At 53.0% G+C, this 20,447-nt stretch overlaps 1 protein-coding gene across 1 annotated transcript; it reads left to right on the forward strand.

Annotated features, from left to right (window-relative positions):
• The first annotated feature begins 1,033 nt into the window (after positions 1-1,033).
• Positions 1,034-13,395, forward strand: FLYWCH2 (FLYWCH family member 2). Its single transcript, XM_045542360.1, has 4 exons — positions 1,034-1,575; positions 9,085-9,170; positions 9,913-10,357; positions 13,083-13,395. Exons 3-4 carry the CDS (start codon positions 10,012-10,014, stop codon positions 13,187-13,189), a joined length of 453 nt encoding a protein of 150 aa, XP_045398316.1. The 5' UTR covers positions 1,034-1,575; positions 9,085-9,170; positions 9,913-10,011; the 3' UTR covers positions 13,190-13,395.
• Positions 13,396-20,447: the final 7,052 nt, after the last annotated feature.

Raw genomic sequence — 20,447 nt, forward strand, 5'->3', positions numbered from 1 at the left:
TTCCATGCGGGGGCAAGGAGCGGGTTCCCGCCTCGGGCCCGTCGGGGAAGGTGGGCGTCAGCTCGGATAGAGCTGTGGCCGCCCTGGCTGCCACTGCCAAGAGTCCCGGGAAGGCAGTGCCCAAGGCCGAGCAGCTCCCCGCGCCGGTAGCCATCCAAGCCACCACACGAGGCTGCTACAGGATGATAAGTGTGCAGGGGCTGCGCTGTAAGCAAGGGAAGGACCAACGGAGAGAGCTGGGCCAATGGGCGAGGACTGGGCCAAAGCGAGGGCTGGGCCAATTGCAAGGAGGGCCAATGGGCTGGACCAATGGGCGAGGGCTGGGCCAATGGCGTGAGCTGAAGCGAGGGCTGGGCCAATGGCGAGGGCCGGGCCAATGGCCAGGGCTGGGCCAATGGGCGAGGTCTGAGCCAAGGGGCTGGGTCAATGGGCGAGCGCTGGGGCAATGGCATGGGCTGGACCAATTGGCTGGGCCAATGGGCGATGACAGGGCCAATGGCTTGGGCTGGGCCAATGGGCTGGGCCAATGGCCGAGAGCTGGTACACGAGGCGAGGGCTGGGCCAAAGAGCAAGGGCTGGGCCAATGACGAGGGCTGGGTCAATTGGCGGGAGCTGGGCCATTGGCGAGGGCTGAGCCAATGGGCTGGGCCAATGGGCGGGGGGGGGGTTTGGGCCAATGGCGTGAGCTGGAGCGAGGGCTGGGCCAATGGCGAGGGCCGGGCCAATGGCCAGGGCTGGGCCAATGGCGAGGGCTGGGCCAATGGCCTGGACCAATGGGAGAGGGCTGGGCCAATGGCGAGGGCTGGGCCAATGGGCGAGGGCTGAGCCAGTGGGCTGGGCCAGTGGGCGAGGGCTGGACCAGTGGCATGGGCTGGATCAACTGGCTGGGCCAATGGGCGATGGCTGAGCCAATGGCGAGGGCTGGGCCAATGGCATGGGCTGGACCAACTGGCTGGGCCAATGGCGAGGGCTGGGCCTATAGGCGAGGGCTGGGCCAATGGCGAGGCCTGGGCCAATGGCGAGGGCCGGGCCAATGGGCGAGGGCCGGGCCGATGGCGAGGACGCCGCGTCAAGGATGCCGAACTCTATGCAAGCCAGTTGACTCAATGAGCGTAAAGAGACTTTTCCTCCGCTTGCTCAGTATAGCGATGGGCGGAACAAGGCCCTTAAGCAAATGCTGCAGCTTCCTGCGCAGAGAACTGGAGTCAAATCCCGGAGGACGTCCGAGTGTCTCAATGAAACCTCCCCTTCTTTCGTTGTGAGGGCCCCGCCCGGCAGCTGAATCCCGGCCTCAGGTCCAGCCGACCCTCTGCCCGGGACAACACCCAATCCCTGCCCCTCCGCAGAGCATGGCCCCGCCCCCTCGCGGCGATTGGCCGGCGGCCCGCTCGGCTCCGCGAGAAGGCATGGAGAAGGTGCATCGCCCAAGGAATGGCGCCCGCGGGCTACTGCGCATGCTCGCGCCGTGACCCCGGTCTGAGGTGACCGCTCGAACTCAAGCAGGGGGCCCCGGCGCTGAGGCTGAGGGACCCGCTGCGGCTCTGTCGCCAGAGAGGGAGGGCCCCGCTGTCGTCGGTGAGGACGGGCCCCATCGGGTGGGGGGGGTCCCGCGGCGTGGACGCGCCCCCAGCCCGGCTCTCCCAGAGGTCCCAAGGGCTGCTGACAGGGAGTCCCCCGGCTCTGTGTCGGCCGCCCGCGATTCGCCTCCTTCCCCCTCGCTCCTCTTTCCTGCAACCCACCCCCCCTGGACTGACACCCCCAAATCAGGGAGCCCCACATTCGTCCGCCTTTCCTGGCTGTGTCCGCCCCAGCCGGTGCTGCGCCCCCCGGACCCACGTCCACTCTCGTCCCATCTTGGTGGCTCCGAAGGCCCCAGCAGGGATGGCAGCAAGTTGGAGGCATGCGATATTGCGGGGGGGGGGGGGGGGAGACACTCTGGAGTCTTAGGAAGTGGTGGTTTTGATGGGAGAGGAGAAACCGGGTGGCGGGGGCCACTTGGGCTAGCAAGGCCAGCGTTTGCTGGCAGCTACACTGAGTAAGGGAAGAGGAGCAAAAGTAAGATTCTGAGCCATGGTGATTAGGGGAAGGAGGTGCAGGTACTGAAATTCCCACCTGGGGGAAGCTCTGCCCCGCATAGCAGGTAGTTCTTAACCTTTTTCGGGGGGAAGGGACACTGCCGGTTTTTAAAATCTCCCTGCAAGGACATATACCACACACCTAAGTGTCCCATCATCACATCGGTGGTCCAATCACAGCCCTCTATGGGCCGCGTGGGACAGTGATTATCAGTGAGCAGCTGCCAGTATCACCTGAGAACTATTGCAATGACTTCACCCTTCGCCTATCTGCTATTAACAACCCCTGCTGAATTCGTCACTATCCCCATTGAACAGATGAAACCAGCCCAGAGAGGGTAAGAGACTTGTCCTCATGGCTGCGGACAACAGATGTTGGTGGACGTTAATGATATTTCTGTTCTATGTATATGGAGGTAATTCTGTTGATCCACCAAGAGGCACCAGGCAAGGCCGCTGGCTTCCAGAACCTGAGCAATAAGGGATTGGGCCTTGTATGATTTTCCTGTTGGTGCCATAACAAATTAACACTAATTTGTGGCCGGGCACGGTGGCTCATACCTGTAATCCTAGCACTCTGGGAGGCCAAGGTGGGCGGATTGTTTGAGCTTAGGAGTTCGAGACCAGCCTGAGCAAGAGCGAGACCCTGTCTCTACTAAAAATAGAAAGAAATTATATGGACAACTAAAAATATATATAGAAAAAATTACTCGGGCATGGTGGCGCATGCCTGTAGTCCCAGCTACTTGGGAGGCTGAGGCAGGAGGATGGCTTGAGCCCAGGAGTTGGAGGTTGCTGTGAGCTAGGCTGATGCCACGGCACTCTAGCCTGGGCAACAGAGTGAGACTCTGTCTCAAAAAACAAACAAAAAAAAACAAAACAAAAAACACTAATTTAGTGGCTTCAAACATTATCTCACAGCTCTAGAGGTCAAAAATCTGACCACGAGAGGCCAGGCACAGTAGCACATGCCTGTAATCCCAGCACTTTGGGAGGTCAAGGCCAGAGGATAACTTGAGGCCAGGAGTTTGAGACCAGCCTGGGCAACATAGCAAGGCCTCATCTCTTCAAAAAATAAAAAACATTAGCCAGGCATGGTGGTGCACACCTGTGAGTCCTAGCTACTCAGGAGGCTGAGGCAGGAGGATAGTTTGTGCCCAGGACTTCAAGGTTACAATGAGCTATGAGCACCACTCCACTCCAGCCTGTGTGACAGAGAAAGATCTTATCTCAAAAAAAAAAAAAAAAAAAAAAGTCTTACATGAGCCTCACTAGGTTAATATCAAGGTGTGGGCAGGGCTTCATTTCTTCCTGAATGTTCTAGAAGATAATCTGTTTCTTTGCCTTCTCCAGCTTCTAGAAGCCATCTGCATTCCTTGGCTTACCGTCTCCATTATCCATCTTCAAAGCCAGCAACATCTCTTCTCTTGGACCTGCTACCATCATTACATCTCTCTCTCTTCTGCCTCCCTCTTCCTCTTGTTTGCTTGTGAGACAGGCTGGAGTGCAGTAGTGCCATCATAGCTCACTGCAGCCTCAAACTCTGGGCTCAAGGGATCCTCCTGCCTCAGCCTCCTGAGTAGCTGGAACTACAGGCACCACCACATCCAGCTAGTTTTTTCTAATTTTTTGTATAGACAGGGTCTTGCTCTTGCCCAGGCTGATCTCAAACTCTTGACCTCAAGTGATCCTCGAGCTTCGGCCTCCTAAAGTGCTAGGATTACAGGCATGAGCCACCACGCCCGGCCCCTCTTCCCCTTTTAAGGACCCCAGTGATCACATCAGACCCACCAGAATAATCTCCTGGTGAGTGGCTTGAATTCATCTGCAACCTTAATTCTGCTTTGGTGAATAAGGGGCCACATTCACAGATTCCAGCGATTAGGACCTGAATGTCTTTGAGGGCTGTTATTCTGCCTCCCACAGACCTGACAGTGTGAGAGACTCCTGCCAGGTCCTGACACTGTGATCTTGGGTCTCCGGTTTACGCTGAGCCATCTTTACACTTCTAGCTCTCCTTTGTCATGTCCACCATCATGACAAATGGTTAGGGTAAGTGGGTGACTCGGGACCCATAGCAATATGAAACCACCAGACTGCAGAGTTCGGGGGAGGGTATGAAGGGAGTAAAGTAAGACAACTGTTAAGCATTTTGATCTTTTTAATACATATCTGCTTCACTTTTTAAAAGTCTGTGTACTCAATGGACATTTATTGAGTGAAAATTTAATTTTCAGGCCAGGCATGGTGGCTCACGCCTGTAATCTTGGCACTCTGGGAGGCTGAGGCAGGTGGATCATTTGAGCTTAGGAGTTCGAGACCAGCCTAAGCAAGAGCAAGACCCCATCCTACTAAAAAACAGAAAGATATTAGCTGGACATCTAAAAATATGTATATAAAAAATTAGCCGGGCATTGTGGTGTATGCCTATAGTCCCAGCTACTCGGGAGGCTGAGGCAGGAGGATCGCTTGAGCCCAGGAGTTTGAGGTGGCTGTGAGCTAGGCTGACGCCATGGCACTCCAGCCTAGGCAACAAGAGTGATACGCTGTCTCAAAAAAGAAAAGAAGAGAAAAGAAAATTTAATTTTCAAAATACATACATTAGGGATTGACCATCTTAAAATAGCTGCTCAGACCTTCCTTTCCTGTTAGAATATAACTTGCTGGACATTTGGGGATGAATCTGGAAAGGAGACTGTTCCAGCCTAAAACTACTACCCAGGACATGTCCGTCCGCAGTCACGGAGTGGCTGGCAAGGAGTCTGCCTGTGGACTAGAAGTTACAGTCCCCTCGGCTAGAGGACTGCAACATCATCAGTGTTTCTCAAAGTATTAGAATCAGATGGGGTGCTGGTTAAAATGTAGACTCTTGGGTTCCTCTCCAGATTTTCTGAGGCAGAAGTCTCCAGGTGGGGTGGCCCAGGACTCTGCATTTTTAACAAGAACAAAGAGCTCTTCTTAGGTATACTGAAGTCGGAGTACCACTGGTTATAGACTTAGTTTGCCTTTTTCTGATTATTTAATGGCTTTATTGAGATAATTCATGTACCATGCAATTCACCCACTTGAAGTATACAATTCAATGGCTTCTAGTGCAGTCACAAAGTTGTGAACCATCACCATAACCAGTTTTAGAGCATTTTCATCACCCCAGAAACCCCACAACCATTAGCAATCACCCCTGATTCTCCGCTTCTCCAAACCCACCCCGAGACAACCACAAATCTACTTTCTATCTCTGGCTTTTCCTACTCCATGGCTGCTCTAGGCTCGAAGTCATTTCACATAAAGGGAGTCATATAAGATGCGGTCTTTGTGTCTGGTTTCTTTCACTGAGCATAATTTTTTCAAGGTTCATTCATGTAGCTTGAATATTTTAGTTCCAAACAATATTCCTGTGTATGGATATGCCACGTGTTATTTGGACATTCATCCATTGATGGCTATTTGGGCTATTTCCACTTTTGGGCTGTTATGAATAATGCTACGATGACCATCTATGTACAGATTTTTGTGTGGACATGTGTTTCCATTTCTCTTGGGTATATTCTTAGGAGTGGAATTGCTGGGTCATGGGGTAACTTTAACCTTTTGAGGAACTGCCAGACTGTTTTCCAAAATGGCTGCACCATTTTACATTCCCACCAGCAATGTGAGGGTTCCAGTTTCTCCTCATCCTCCTCAACACTTGTTATTGTCCATATTTTGTTTTATTGTGTCCATCCTGGTGGTGTGAAGTGATACCTCATTGTGACTTTGATTTGCATTTCCCTAATGACTAACGATGCTGCACATCCTCTCGTATATTAGCCATTTATATATCTCCTTTGGAGAAAGACCTATTCAGAGCCTTTGCCCAGTATTTAATTGAGTTGTTTGTTTTCTCACTACTGGGTTGTAAGAGTTGTTGGCCGGGCACGGTGGCTCACGTCTGTAATCCTAACACTGTGAGAGGCCAGGGTGGGAGGATCAGTTGAGGTCAGGAGTTTGAGACCAACCTGAGCAAAAGCAAGACTGCATTTCTACCAAAAGTAGAAAATATTAGCAGAGCATGGCTAACAGTACATTTGTCAAATTACATTACAATTACATTACCATTGGTAATTAATATGCTATTAACTAAACTACAGACTAAATTCAGGTTTCACCAGTTTTTTCACTAATGTCCTTTTTCTGTTCCAGGATCTAATCTGGGATCCTACATTGCATTTAGTCACCATTTCTCCTTAGTCTCCTCTGATATGTGATAAGTCCTCAGTCTTTCCTTGTTTTTGATGACCTTGATGGTTTTGAAGAGTACTAGCCAGGTATTTTGTAGAATATCCCTCAATTTAGGGGTATCTGATGTCATCTCATGATTAGACGAAGTGATGGGTTTGGAGAAAGGATCCCCTGGAGGTGAGGTGTCCTCGGCCTATCATGTCAAGGGCACCTGCCAACCACATGACTCATCACGGGAGGGGTGGGGGAGGGGTGTTAAACGCCATCACCTGGTGGAGGCAGTGTCTGCCAGGTGTCTCCACCGCAGTTACTGCTTGTCCCATTCCTGACTCTCATGAGTCACTAATCCCAGCCAACAGTCTAGGGAGGGGACTTAAGCTTCACTCCCTGGAGGGGGAAGTGTCTGCACATACTGTTTGGAATTCCTCTTAAGGAAGATCTGTCCCTTCTGCAACATTTATTTATTCAGTCATTTGTGTCAGTGTTGATTCGTGGTATTTATTTTATTCTTTGGGGTATAATCTTACTTCGAAAGTATGACCTCAGCTCTGTGGAGCAGTTCTCTTTGTAACTGGCATTTCAGACGTTAAGCATCTGTTGCTTGGGGACAGAGGAAGGCACTTTGGCTCTGAATCAGCCGGGCCTGGGTTCAAGAGTCTTGGCTGTCACTAACTGTGCAGTCATGGGCCACTCAAGTTCCCAAGGCCTCCATCTGCCCAGGGACAGGGTGGGGATGATGGTGACACTAGGAAGGGAGGTTTTGGGGTTACAGTAATGGAGGTAAGGATGTGTCTCTGGGCAGGTCATGTTTGCGCCAGGTGTGTGGGCAGAGGACCAGAGGGGCAGGGCACGTGCTCTTGCTCACTCGCTCATGCTCCCTCTCACCATTCTACCCAGGAAATCTCTGGGTCACTTTTTCTCTCTCAGTTGTTGCATCTATAAATCTGAAACCAGGATTTTTAATATAGTTACTCTTTTTTCTTGCTTTTTTAGGCCATTTAAAGGACTTTGAGATTTTAATATACTTAATTTTATTCTTCATTTCTTTATTCTAGTTGTTTATATTAATCTTTTTTTTTTGTATGACATGTTGCACAGGCATGGGTACCCTTTTTCTGTGAGTGATGGACCAATATAAAAAATTACCTTGTGAATAAATGTATCTTATTTTTTATGTTAAATATTTTCCATTGTAAAAGTAGCTCATGCAGAAAAAACTGAGTTCACGTGCAATTTTGAGAAAACAATAGAAAATTAGTGAAAAAATGAAATCTCTCATTCCCACTACTATTAACATTTTGATAAATTATTTCCTAGTTGACTTTAGTACATTTTAATATAATTATTTTCAAACAGCTGCTTTTTAAATTAAGAAGAGGTCAAATGAAGTGAGTAAATCCAGGGCAAGTGACTGCAATGGGGAGGAAATAGAAGGAGACGAGTGGGCTGAGTGAGAGCTGTAGGATGGGGCCAGACTTCTGGTTTAGTCTTCTTCGGAAAATTGCATAATTGTTTAGCCTCGAGAAAAGAACATCTTTGCTAAATTTGTTCATTGGACTTTCTAGAAAAATGCTTGTTTATAAACCAAATATAAACATTTTAAGGTCTTCTTATACCTTCTTTTTTTCTTATATTCTTGCTTTGGAAAAAAAATAGTGTGCGTTCAACTGTCTTGAAGAGGTTCATTTAAAGAACGACATCGCCATCTTGTGGCCATCCAGAAGACCGTTGCTTAAGATTTAAATTGTGTTTTCTGCAACTACTGGTGTGGGTTAATTGTGCTTTGGAACTTTTATAAGGGGTTTTTGGGTTTTTTGTTTGTTTGTTTGTTTTTTGTAGCAAACACCTGAGCAGCATAAGGGCCTTTACATCTGGTCTCTAGGCTGATGGTTTCTACCTTAAAAAGGTGAAAGAAAACAGGAAATAAAATTATTTGAAAGTTTTGCTTATAGTTATGAGAAAAGTGTATGTAAAACATAGTAATGTGGAAATGAAAGTTTGTGATAGAATGGTTGGGATTATGCAGATTTGGTATTATTGTTCTATTTAGTTTATTCTAAATTACTCCTTTCAATTAAATAGTTCAAAATTTAAAATAAGCTCAGTGTAATCCATTTCATCATTTTGCCTCAGCAATGTACAGGAGCTATTTATTGTGCAGGACTGAGTTTCACACTGGCAACCCAGTGATGAAAGTAGCTAATACGAGAATTTTTAAATTGGGGCTTTTAAAAATTATTTTTTGAGTGATGATCCTAAAGAAAAAGTCCCTCTGAAGCACTTTGGAGAATTTAAAGACACAAAAAGAAAATGAAGCAATTTAAAATTTTTTTAAAAAGAAAAAGTCCACATAAGCATATTCTGGCTCCTCCGGGAGACGCGCACAGCCGTGGGGCCCTGAGGGCGCTTGTGCCGAGCTCCAGCAGGGGCGAGGCGCTCACGAAGCAGGGACTCCCTGCACGCGCCTGCGCCCTGGTGTCCTGCCCTCCCGCGGCTGCGCACGGAAGCCTGAAATCAAGATTTAGAGATACCAAGCCATGCTTTATCACCCACTTCCTGTCATGGCCTGACTTGTGTCCCCTCAGAATTCCTGTGTTGTAGTCCTAACCCCCAGCACCTCAGAATGACTGTATCTGGAGATAGGGTCTTTAAAGGCGTGATTAAGGTAAACTAAGGCCCGGGGGTGGTCTCTAATATAACTGAGGTCCTTAGAAGATACCAGAGTGCCGGTCTCCAGGCCAGCCAGGGCCCTGCACTGACTGCACATAACCCATCCCGTCTTCTCCAGGTCAGAAGTCAAGTGGGATTCTCTGACACCTCCACATCCCGGTCACCGCCCAGCTAGGGCAGTGCCAGCGCCAGCTTGGACACAAGGTCGGTTTGAGAACTAGCCAGTGGGGTAGCCTGTGGGCCTCCAGATTGGGATGGAGCCAGGCCAGGCTTCAGTGCTGCGGTCTGCAAAGTACAGACAGGTGCCTGGCCCACTCTCCCTGGGACCGTGGGGCAAAGGGTAGCGGGCATTCTGGGAGGGGCAACTAACTGAGCTCGTGTCCCCTAAGTGCTTGTCTCTGACACTTGGCACTTGGGGGCACCAGTTTCCATGAATATGGATGAGGTACATCAGATACTGTGTGAAGACGAGCTCTGGATCCACCCCCAGCTCTGCCACTTCCTGGCTAAGTTGGTCACCCTGGCATGCCTCAGTGTCCCATCTGTCAACTGGGTCAGTAGGAGCGGCCGACTTTCATAACGTGGGGCTGGAAGGTCGATGGGAAAGTGTGTGGAAACACTTTGCCTGTGCTCGGCATGTGGGAGGGCTGTGGGCCGTCACTCATAGCATCAGCATCCGTCACCCAACAGCCCTTCGGGAGAGGTGTCTACTGGGCACATTTTACAGATGGGGAAAGTGAGGCTTGCACAGGGGAGGGGACCCAAGGCTGCCAGGAGAGGACCCAGCAGAGAAGCAGCAGCCCAGGGTCCCCAGCTCCAGCAGGTCCCTCCCAGCCTGTCAGCCCCAGGGACCCCAGGTAGCCCATCTGCCCAACCTCCTTCCCAGCCCGTTTCTAGAGCCCCAGGCGCAGAGCTTCCTCCACTCACTGGGATTTTGCCTCCTTAGGACGGAGCCCCTGGACTCGCAGTTTCCTTGCCAGGGAGGAGGAGAAATCCATCTGCCTGGGACTGAGTGTGGCCTGAGGGACAGGCCATCGGTCCTGGAATGCCCCTGCCCGAGGCCAGCGAGCAGGAGGGCGAGGGCGTGAAGCCCGGCCAGGAGCCATCCGTGAAGCCTGGCCAGGAGCCATCTGCTGATCCAGGCACAGATGTCGTCCCGGCAGCCCCCAGGAAGCCCAGGAAGTTCTCCAAACTGGTCCTGCTGACAGCCTCCAAAGACAGCGCCAAAGTGGCCGGGGCCAAGCGCAAAGGCGTGCACTGCATCATGTCCCTGGGAGTGCCTGGCCCTGCCACCCTTGCCAAGGCCCTCCTCAAGACCCACCCCGAGGCCCAGCGGGCCATCGAAGCAGCCCCCCAGGAGCCGGAGCAGAAACGCAGCAAGCTGGATGCGGGTGAGGCTCCCGGGCATGGTACCCCTCCCCGGGACTGCCAGCGCCCTTTAGAGCCGCCCCCCACAGCAGCCTGCTCCAGTCCCACTGCTGCCTGTCCTTCATCCTTGTTCCTCTGCTTCCTTTGACCACATGTGGGAAGCAGGGGCACAGGGGCTGCAGGCACAGGCCTGGGCATCCCTCTGCGTGGCCCTCCCAGCCCTAGGACTCTGAGGCGACCTTGCCTCTGCGCCTGTCCCCTCCTCTGAAACGTGCTGCCCACAGCCTGGCTGGCTCCACCACAGGAGTGTCTGGGGCGGTGGCACCGTGTCTCCAGGTGGCTGCTGTCAGAGGTTCAAGGCTTTGGCCCCAGCTGTGAGATGAGCATCTCTAAAGGCCAGGAGCTCTATGGTTGCCTTTGCACACTTCCTAGAAAGCGCCTTCACGTCACTCACGCAGTCACTCCGTCACTGAATCCACATGTACTGAGTAGCAGCCTGTGTAGGCCAGGCGCCGGGAACACAAGTGGGTGAGCAGGACAAGACCCCTGACATACAGGCCTCCTCTCCCAGTAGAGGACAAAGGTCGTGATCTTGCCCTGGCCTCTCCAGGACTGCCCCTGCCCGGCCTGCCTCTCCTGCCCAAGCCTCACCCTCCGTGGAATCCCCAGGGACTGACAGCTCAGGGTTCCCAGGCCCTCCCAGGTGCCCTGGGGGAGGGTGGCAGGGGGTGGTGCGGGCTGGCTGGAGGTGACCAGGCAGGTTCCTGGGCCTACTCTCTGATTTTGGGGTGATGGGGTCAGCCACCCTGGCTCTGCCCCTGCTGTTGTGCTAGAACTTTCCCTGAGCCAGACTTCAGGGGATGCAGGGGGGGCGGGGATGGAGTGGAGTGAGGGCCAGGGCTGCCCCCTTCTCTGCACCCAGCTCTCCCTGGGTGGCCTGGGCCCTGCCATGCTGTTCCCTGCAGAGGACAGGCCCCCTCAGACTCTCCCAACAGCAGGTCGTCAGGATTCCCCGGTCCCGCCTCGGAGCGCTGCGGGAGCAGTGGGCAGCAGGGGAGATGGGTTGGCGGGGTCTTGTGGTGACCCTGGAGCGGGGCAGGAGGACGGGCACAGGGGCTGGGCCATGGGGAGGGCGGGATGGCGGGAGGGAGCCCGAGAGGTGAGACCCCCCTGAGCTGGGCAGCCTGGGGGGAGAGCCCTGTGCTGTGACCATTTCTGCATACACTGTGTGGGGGTCTCTGTCCCCGTGAGTGTCCCAGTGTGGGTCTCCGTGTGTCTGCGGTCCTGTCTCCGTGTGCGTTTGCCCAGGAAGGCGTGTTTCTCTGCGTCCTGGCTATGTGTGTGTGGGTCTGCGTGTGTGCTCGTGTCTATGTACTCCCGTGTCGCGTAGAGGCCTGTGTGTGTCCCCACATCGGAGTCGCTGTGAGGCCTCAAGCAGCCCTCCCACGCCCAGCAGCCTCAGCGTGAGTGACGTGGAACCTGGACACACCTTCGGGTGGGACATTGTGGGGCGTGCCCTCGGGGGTACCCTGTGGGCGGAAGGGAATGGGCTGGGTTTCTTCCCAGCCGGAAGTGGGATCCGCCATTCCCTGAGAAGAGGGATGATGAAAGCCATGGCAGTTGCTACCTACCTCTGAACAGGTGGCCCCTCTGGGTCAGCCAGGGCACCCAGCCTGGCAGCCAGTCACAAGGTGGGGGGGGGGGGCTCTTGGGTTTCTGTCAGTGAGCGGGGCAGTGCAGCGGACCCTGCCTCAGAGATGGAAATTGAGGGGTGAGTGGCCTGAGGTCATAGGGGGTCATACCCCTGCATCTTCCCTCTGGGCTGAGGCCCAGGGACACCTGAGATAGGGGTGTCCCTGGACATAGACTTGGAGCTCTCAGGGCACCTGCAGGACCCCTCAGCCCCCATCCCTGTGCTGGGTCCCTGGCCTGGTGGGGGCCATGTTGGGGACTGTCACTGTCAGCACTCCCACGCCAGTCCTGCTCTGAGTGCCTCTGCCTGCCCCCCAGGTTCTCTCCCCAACAGCCCAGGGGTGGAGGGTGCCGTCCCCATGGCCTGTGGGAGGCAGGGCTCAGAGATGTGAGTCCCTGCCCTGAGGCCACCAGCTGGTCACACAGCAGAGGACAGAACGGATTGGAGTCTGGCCCTGGCTTCTTCTTCCCCTGAGCTCGGTGGGATGGGACCGTCTCAGGGGAGGGTCCTTTCCAGCCCACCTGAGACTTCTGCTCGCTCCTGGGATCTGTCCAGACTCTGGGGCTGTGGCGCCTTTGTGAGAATTGAAACAAAGCCACCCAGCTCAGACAGAATGCTGCCAAGGCCCGGTCTCAGCCCCATGGGCTTCCTTGGCAGGCACTCTTGGACTGTTTGACCCTCTCGACCTGCCACCCCTCTATCCCTCCGTCCACAAACGTCCCCACCTCTGTCCCCACCCCAGGCCAGGCTGTGAGCATAGCAGCAACTTCCTAGTGCTCAGCCCAGATTTGGCCTAAAGTTTTCTGGGAAGGATTTTAACAGCCTTTGTGGCCCTGGGCTGGTGGCCTTTGGGAGCAGTGTCCCTGAGTGGCAATTACTTGTCTAAGTCAGCAGAGGTTCCTGGCCCTGGAACATCCCCAGGGTGCGGTGAGGGTGGCCAGCGAGGCCTGAGGGGCTCCAGGACCAGGTGGGCCCCTCCAGGATCCCCAGGGTCAGGCACTCCTGGCTCCGCCACTTTCCTGCGATGCAGCCTGACCCACCCCCTTCTCTTCCAGACGCTGATGGAAAAGAAGCCGGCAGGTTAGCAGGGGGGCCTCCTTCCGAGCGAGGGGAGGAGGCTGCCGCCCACCCTGAGGCGCCCAGCACGTCCCCAGAACCTTGACAACGTGGGCGTCATCCCCGCTGGTCAGCCACCTGGGCCGCCGGCTCCATTCTGACCACATGGCTCTGGGGCCCAGTCCTCGACAGATGTCCACTTTCAACATCATGTAATTTGTTATTTTGTTTTTTGACCAAGTGTAAATTACTTTTGTAAGCAGGAAAAAAATTCAAAACAGAATAAAAGAAGCTGTATGTTAGATGCCATCATGGGCAGGTTATAAACATTCCAAGATTCTGCGTCAGTTGAGGCCCGCTGTAACCCTGCCACCCCTGGGACCCCCTCCCCAGTCCTCTCCTGACCTAGGCCATCTCTCAGATAGGGACTCTCACCCTGAGCCCCTCAGCCTGGAGGACCAGCCACCGGCCCGGACACTAGGTGGGGCCCCTGAGGCCTCCCTTTCCTGCCGCCCTTGGACTGAAATGAGGCAGTGGGACCCCACCACACACGCTGGGCCCCTGGGGAGCTGGACCCCTGCCGCTCCAGGAGCCTGTCCCCAGGAGGCCTCAGGCCTCCTTCTGCTGGGCCCTCCCAGGATGCCCCTCACTTATTGCCTCCCTGGCCCACATCCCACCTCCTCCAGGAAGCCTCCCAGACTGATGGTTCCTGGCACTGAGTGCCCCCACAGCCTTGCTGAGAATGGTGGCTCTGGAAGTCTGCTGAGGCAGGGGTGGAAGGGGTGGGCTTGGGTACAAAAATATCCTGACAAAAGTGCGAGGCCGCCGTGGTTTGGGGGCTGAGGGAACCTGAGCCCCTCGCCCAGCCCCTGGTGCTGCCTCTGCTGGAGGAGGAGAGCAGGAAACACAAAGCTGCCTTCCTTGAATTCTGGCTCCTGGGGCCAAAGGCTTTCCCACAGGGTCCTTGTGCTTTGAAATCTGCCTCCAGGCGCAAGGAAAGGTCACGTTTTAAATGTAGGGTCTGTATTTTTTGTTTGTTTTTATAGAGATGGGGTCTTGCTATGTTCCCCAGGCAGTGCATTTTTTTAAATAACTTTTTTCTAATTTACTCAGCATCTATCCACTCCCTCTTAGGCAAAATGTTACTCAGCACATTTTTCTCCCCCAAGTCTCCATTTTGCTATATCATTTTTACAGCATCATTGTTTATAACATTTATATTTTATAACCGCAATTTGTGAAGTTCTCTTGTTTAAATAGAGTCCCCAGTCCCCACTACAGCTTCTCCTTCCCCGAGCGCTTGTCAGATGATGAGGCCACCGAGGAAGAGCTAGGGTGGAGCGTTGGATGGGGGCGACCTAGAGCCTGGGGGTGAAGGAGGCAGCAGGGCCGTGCCTGGCTCTCGGGGCTTCCCACGGGGCCAGTGCCGCAGGGTCAGGGCCTGGCGGGTTAGAGGGCAGGGTCACTGTGGGACACCCCTTCCCCTGTACTTCAGCGTGGCACCATTGCCCCCCAACACACACCGTTGCCTGGGAAGCCACTGGGCGGTCTTAAAGGCAGCCATGAATTGCCAGGGTTGGGGCGCAGTTTGGGTGGCCTTTTGGGGTGGGGTGAAGGCAGCAAGGGTGGGTGGAGGCACCTGGGTGGGTGGAGGGGGTCAGAGATCTTCCTGGGAGGCCCCTACTAGGGAGCCAGAAGCCTACACACTGGACTTAGGTTTTTATTTTGAAATATTCGGAACACATAAAAGTTGCAGAAGCAGGGCGGTGAATGCCGTGTGGCCCTCCCCGGGGTTACTAACCCCTCTCTCCTCCTCTCCCTGCCCGGCACACCCTCTGTTTTGTGCCAAACCATCCGAATGCTGGCTGCAGTCATGGAACCACTTTACTCCACAACCCTCAGTCTACACCTCTGAGCACGGCCTTCCCCGCCGCAGCCACGTTAACATTCCTGTGCGAATCACACTGATCCAGCGACCATGTGCAGCAGCCGCCCACCCCCAGCTTCCCCAGCGGGGATGCAAACCTCGGGTGCAGCTCCCCTTGCATTTTGCTGTCCATCTCCCAAGCCCTCTCCCTCTGTTCTTTTGTCTTTAATTTTGTATTTTTTGGTGGTAAAATATACGTAATACAAAATTTACCGTCCTTAAGTGTGCAGTTCTGTGGCATTAAGTACAGTTACACTGTTGTGCAACCAGTTCTCCAGTTTGCCTTCTGCCTGGATGATTCCTGCGAAGAGGGCGGTTCCCACGGGCGTTCGCGGGGCAGGAAATCCCTGGGGCTGCAGAGCGAAGGGCCCGCGGGCATCCGGCAAAACCCCTGCGAGCTCTGGGTCTCTGCAACCTGTGTGCGTGGGCGAGTGGCGGGAACATGAATTATGACAGGGATAAAAAAGTATTAATAAACATGGTGACTGTACATTTCTGTAAAAATAACTTATTGCTCTTTCCTTTTTTATTTATTTCCGCATGTTACGGAGTACAAATGTTTAGGTTACATATGTCGCCTTTGCCCCGCCCGTGTCAGAGCTTCAAGCGTGCACATCCCCCAGACGGTGCGCCCCGCACCCATCAGGTGACTCTACCCACCCCCTCCCCCACTATTGCTCTTTCCTTTAAGCTAAAAAAAGAGGTAATTCATGGTCACTTAAAAAATAGAAAATACTGATTACTAGTCATAAGGCTATGATACCTATTTCTTATTTTCAGAAAATTGGGATGATACCACACGTTCTTAGCGTATCACAGATGTCTTCCCCGGTATCAGCGCTCTGCAATGTCCCGTCACTGACTGCGTGACGTGCCAACTGCCAGACACAGAGCAGTCGCTTCTGCGCTGTGAACAACCCTTTCCGTAACCTTGTATTCTCCTGGGAGTGAGACTGCGGTTCACGAGGAGGACGCGGCCGCTTGCATTGCAAGCACCCGGCGCGTGCCGGGCTCCCAGGCGTCTCTGTCAACGCGCAGAGTCACCGTTAGGAGGAAACAGCGATAACGCCTCCTACGCGTCGCCCCTGCGTCCAGCTGCTGCGCGTCTCCCGCCCGGAGATGGCGGAGGCCGCGGCGCTGCTCCTGGCGGTCGCGAGGGGGCGCGCGCGGGCTCCGCCACCGGCGCCTCCGGTTCCCAGCGCTGAGGCCGCCAGGGGGCGCCGCGCCCGCCGCGCGCCCACCCGGCTCTTTCAGCACCCGGCGCGGCTCTAAGGCGCTTCCGCAGGGCGGGCGGGCGCCTGGCGGGGAGGGCTCCTCGGTCCCGACCCCGCGGGTGGCCGGCGATGCGGGGTGGAGACAAACCCGCACCCCGCGCTGCCGCCGGCGTAAACTCCAGGCGGAGTGGCAGCGGCTCCGCCCGCGTTACCTCCGCGCAGCACGTGCCCGCGTCTCGCACACCTTGCGGACACGCGCGCTGCTTCCTGGTCTCCCGGTCCCGCCCGCCCCGGCAGCGCAGCTCGCACCGCCAGGGCCGACCTCTTCGCCGAGTGTGGTCCCGGAGGGGCCCGGTGTGGAGAACGGGGAGAGAAGCAGCGGGCGCGGGCGCGGGCGCGGGGGTGTCAGCAGGACGCGGAGGACCGGGCGGTGCAGAGTCCAGGGCAAGGAGCACGGGGGAGCCGCAGCTTCGGGCGGGACGGGGCGGACGGGGGCGGGGCGGAGGACGCGGGACTCCTAAAACGCACGGGACGAGGAAGGGCGCAGGGAAGGAAGGGATCCCAATCCCACAGAGGGTGAGGAGGAGGAGGCCGGATTCAGGACATGGGAGGCTGCGGGATGCGGGAGTCCCGGGGGGACCTGGACCCCGGAGTCCAGGGGGCGCTTCCAGCGCAGCTTCAGAGAGAGGGGAGGAGCGCGGGGTTCTCCGGCGGTGCGCAGCATCCCCGCTCTGTCCCGCTGAGGACGCCCGGCCGGGGGTGGGGGCGCGTAGGGCGAGGAGCGCGCACGGTGGAGGCGGCCTCGAGGTCCGGGGAGTTGGGCTGGACCTGGGCTCGGTGCGGGGGCAAGGAGCGGGTTCCCGCCTAGGGCCCGTCGGGGAAGGTGGGCGTCGGCTCGGATAGCGCTGTGGCCGCCCTGGCTGCCACTGCCAAGAGTCCCGGGAAGGCAGTGCCCAAGGCCCGGCAGCTCCCCGCGCCCGGAGCCATCCGGCTCCCGCGCAGGGCTGCTACAGGATGACAAGTGTGCAGGGGCTGCACTGTGAGCAAGGGAAGGACCAACGAAGAGGGCTGGGCCAATGGGCGAGGACTGGGCCGGTGGCCGAGGGTTGGGCCAATAGGGAAAAGACGCTTTCCCCTCCCAAAATACTAAGAGATTGAATGGATTTTTTTTTTTGGTCTGACATTTATTTCGACATAATTTCACCCCTACAGAAAAGTTACAAGAATCGTACAAAGCTTCCCATATACCCTTCATTCAGATTCCCCAAATGTTAGGAATGAAGCCACCCGCAATGTTTATACTAGCAAAGTTCAGAAAAGAAGTGTCTAATAGGAAGAAAACTAAATTATGTAGCCAATCATATGTAAAATAAGCTTTTAATATGGGGGTTACAATATAGAGTTAGGTGAAAAATCAGGGACACATAAATATAATCTCAGTGATGTAAAGTTAGAGATTAATTTTCAAAAAGATTGACAAGAAAGATGGCAACTGGAAATTCAGGGGACTCAGAATAGGCAAAATGATCTTGAAAAAGACAGAAGTTGGAAGACTCACACTCCCTGATTTCAAAACTTACTATAAAGCTACAGTAATCAAGACAGCGTAGTGTTGGCAGAATACAGATACGCACATCAATTCAATAGAACTGAGAGTCCAGAAACGAATTCTCATATTTATGGTCAATTGATTTTCAACAAAGATGCCAAGACAATTGATGGGGGGAAAGAATAGTCTTTTCAACAAGTGGTACTGGGACAATTGAAATATCCACATGCAAAAGAATAAAGTTGGAGACCTACTTTACACCACATATAAAAAGTAAACTCAAAATGGGTCAGAATCCTAAATGTAAGAGCTAAAGTTTAAAACTCTTACAAGAAGGCCGGGCGCAGTGGCTCATGCCTGTAATCCCAGCACTCTGGGAGGCTGAGGCTGGAGGATTGCTTGAGCCCAGGAGTTTGAGGTTGCTGTGAGCTAGGCTGATGCCATGGCCCTCTAGCCTGGGCAACAGAGTGAGACTCTATCTCAAAACAAACAAACAAACAACAGCAACAACAAAAACCAAAACTCTTAGAAGACATAGGGGTAAATCTTTGTGAACTTGGATCAGGCAGTGATTTCTTAGACAATGATTTCTTAGATGTGCCATCAAAACCACAAGCAACAAAAGAAAAAAACAGATAAATTGGACATCATCCAAATTAAGAACTTCTGTGGTTCAAAGAACACCTTTTCAACCCACAGAAAGTAGATTAATGATTGCTTAGAGCTGGAGTGATTCAGGAATTGGACGGTGATGGCTAAAAGTTTCCTTTTGGAGTGATGATAGGTTCTAAAACTGACTATGGTGATGTTTGCACAAATCTGTGACTATACTAAAAATCATTGAATTGTACACTTTAAATGGGTGAGTTGTATGTGAATTATATTTCAGTAAAGCTGTTACCAAAAAAGTAACAATGATAAATGCTTTATGTGGGTTTTTTCCTTTTATATTATTATTATTATTTCAGCATATTACAGGGGTACAAATGTTTAGGTTACATATATATTTTTTGCCCCAGAGCTACAAGCATGTCCATCCCCCAGATGGTGCACACCGCACCCATTAGGTGTGAATATACCCATCCCCTTCTACCCCCTCCCATCTGCCCGACACCCGATGAATGTTACTACTGTATGTGCACACAAGTGTTGATCAGTTAGTACCAATTTGAGGGTGAGTACATGTGGTGCTTGTTTTTCCATTCTTGTGATACTTCACTTAGTAGAATGGGTTCCAGCTCTATCCAGGATAATACAAGAGGTTTTACTTCACCATTGTTTTTTGTGGCTGAGTAGAGCTCCATGGTATACATATATCACATTTTATTAATCCACTCATGTATTGATGGGCACTTGGGTTGTTTCCACATCTTTGCAATTGTGAATTGTGCTGCTATAAACATTCGAGTGCAAGTGTCTTTTTTATAGAATGTCTTTTTTTCCTTTGGGTAGATGCCCAGTAATGGGATTGCTGGATCCCTTTATGTTTTAATGTAACATATTTTTAATTATAATATTTTTCCAAAGAAACTTAAAATAGTGGTATAGCTTTACATTTTTGCAAATATCTTTAATGTCAGCCTAATAGAAGATGACTGGTTCTCATATCTGCTTCTACATTCAATCTGTTACAACATCACACATCTTGTAGCCTTTGTAATATTCCACCACACACTTAGGAGAGAATGAAAATTAAAGAAGCAAATGGTATCTTAGTATTATTATGAAAATAGTTTTAACCTTCCAGACTCCCCGACAGAGTCTCATGAACCTCCAGAACCCCGCAGACCACCCTTTGAGAAACATCTCTACTGTAAAAATTAATATTTTCTCCTTTGTTATTAATAAGTACCTTGCCGGGAGATATACCTTCGGGTTATGTAGGTACTTGTTCCTTTTTTTTTTTTTTTTTCTTTTTTAGAGACAGAATCCTCGCTCTGTCGCCCAGGCTGGAGTACAGTGGCATCATTATAGCTCACTGCAACTTTGAACTCCTGGGCTTAAGGGATCCTCCTGCTTCAGCCTCCTGAGTATCTGGGACTATAGGAGCCCCACTGCGGCCAGCTAATTTTTTTGTTTTCTATGTTTTGTAGAGACGGGGGTCTGGCTGTATTGCCCAGGCTGGTCTCGAACTCCTGGCCTCATAGGATCCTCCCGCCTCAGCCTCCCAAAGTGCTGCGATTACAGGCAAGAGCCACCGCGCCCGGCCCTTTTATTAAACTTTCATGTCCAGTTCCGGCAGCCATTTAGGATTTTTGCCTCTACTAGGTGTTTGCTGGTTTTCTGAATCTGTTTCTTCATTATTTTTGTTGGCTTTCTACTGCAAGAAAGAGCTTTCACCCTCCCCCATTCACTGATTTGCCTCAGTATCCACTCACGCATTCTTATTTTATTCAAGGTTACAATCCGTTATCATTATTTATTCTCAATCTCAAATTGGCCCAGCGCTGGGGAAGGGTCGTCTGAAGGCTCCGAGGAAGTGCGTAAGAAATTTCCTTCCACTGATGCAGGAAAGCGACAGGCCTAAGGATGCAGCTAAACCTCTCGCTTCGTGAGCTTGGGGCCAAACCCCGGGGACTGTCCCGCCCCCGCCAGGCCCCGGCCCGCGGGTGCGCAGGGCGCCGGGTCCCTGGGCGCAACGCCCAATCCGGGCTGGCCCCGCCTCTTCCGCGAG

Source organism: Lemur catta, chromosome 2 (genome assembly GCF_020740605.2).
Source record: "Lemur catta isolate mLemCat1 chromosome 2, mLemCat1.pri, whole genome shotgun sequence".
In the NCBI taxonomy this organism is placed as follows: Eukaryota; Metazoa; Chordata; class Mammalia; order Primates; family Lemuridae; genus Lemur; species Lemur catta.

Bases quoted from the DNA above. Each gene is read 5' to 3' on its own strand.
- FLYWCH2 (XM_045542360.1), top strand. From the start codon at position 10,012: ATGCCCCTGCCCGAGGCCAGCGAGCAGGAGGGCGAGGGCGTGAAGCCC. The intron at 10,358-13,082 runs GTGAGGCTCCCG...CTTCTCTTCCAG, and splicing joins ACGCAGCAAGCTGGATGCGG to ACGCTGATGGAAAAGAAGCC.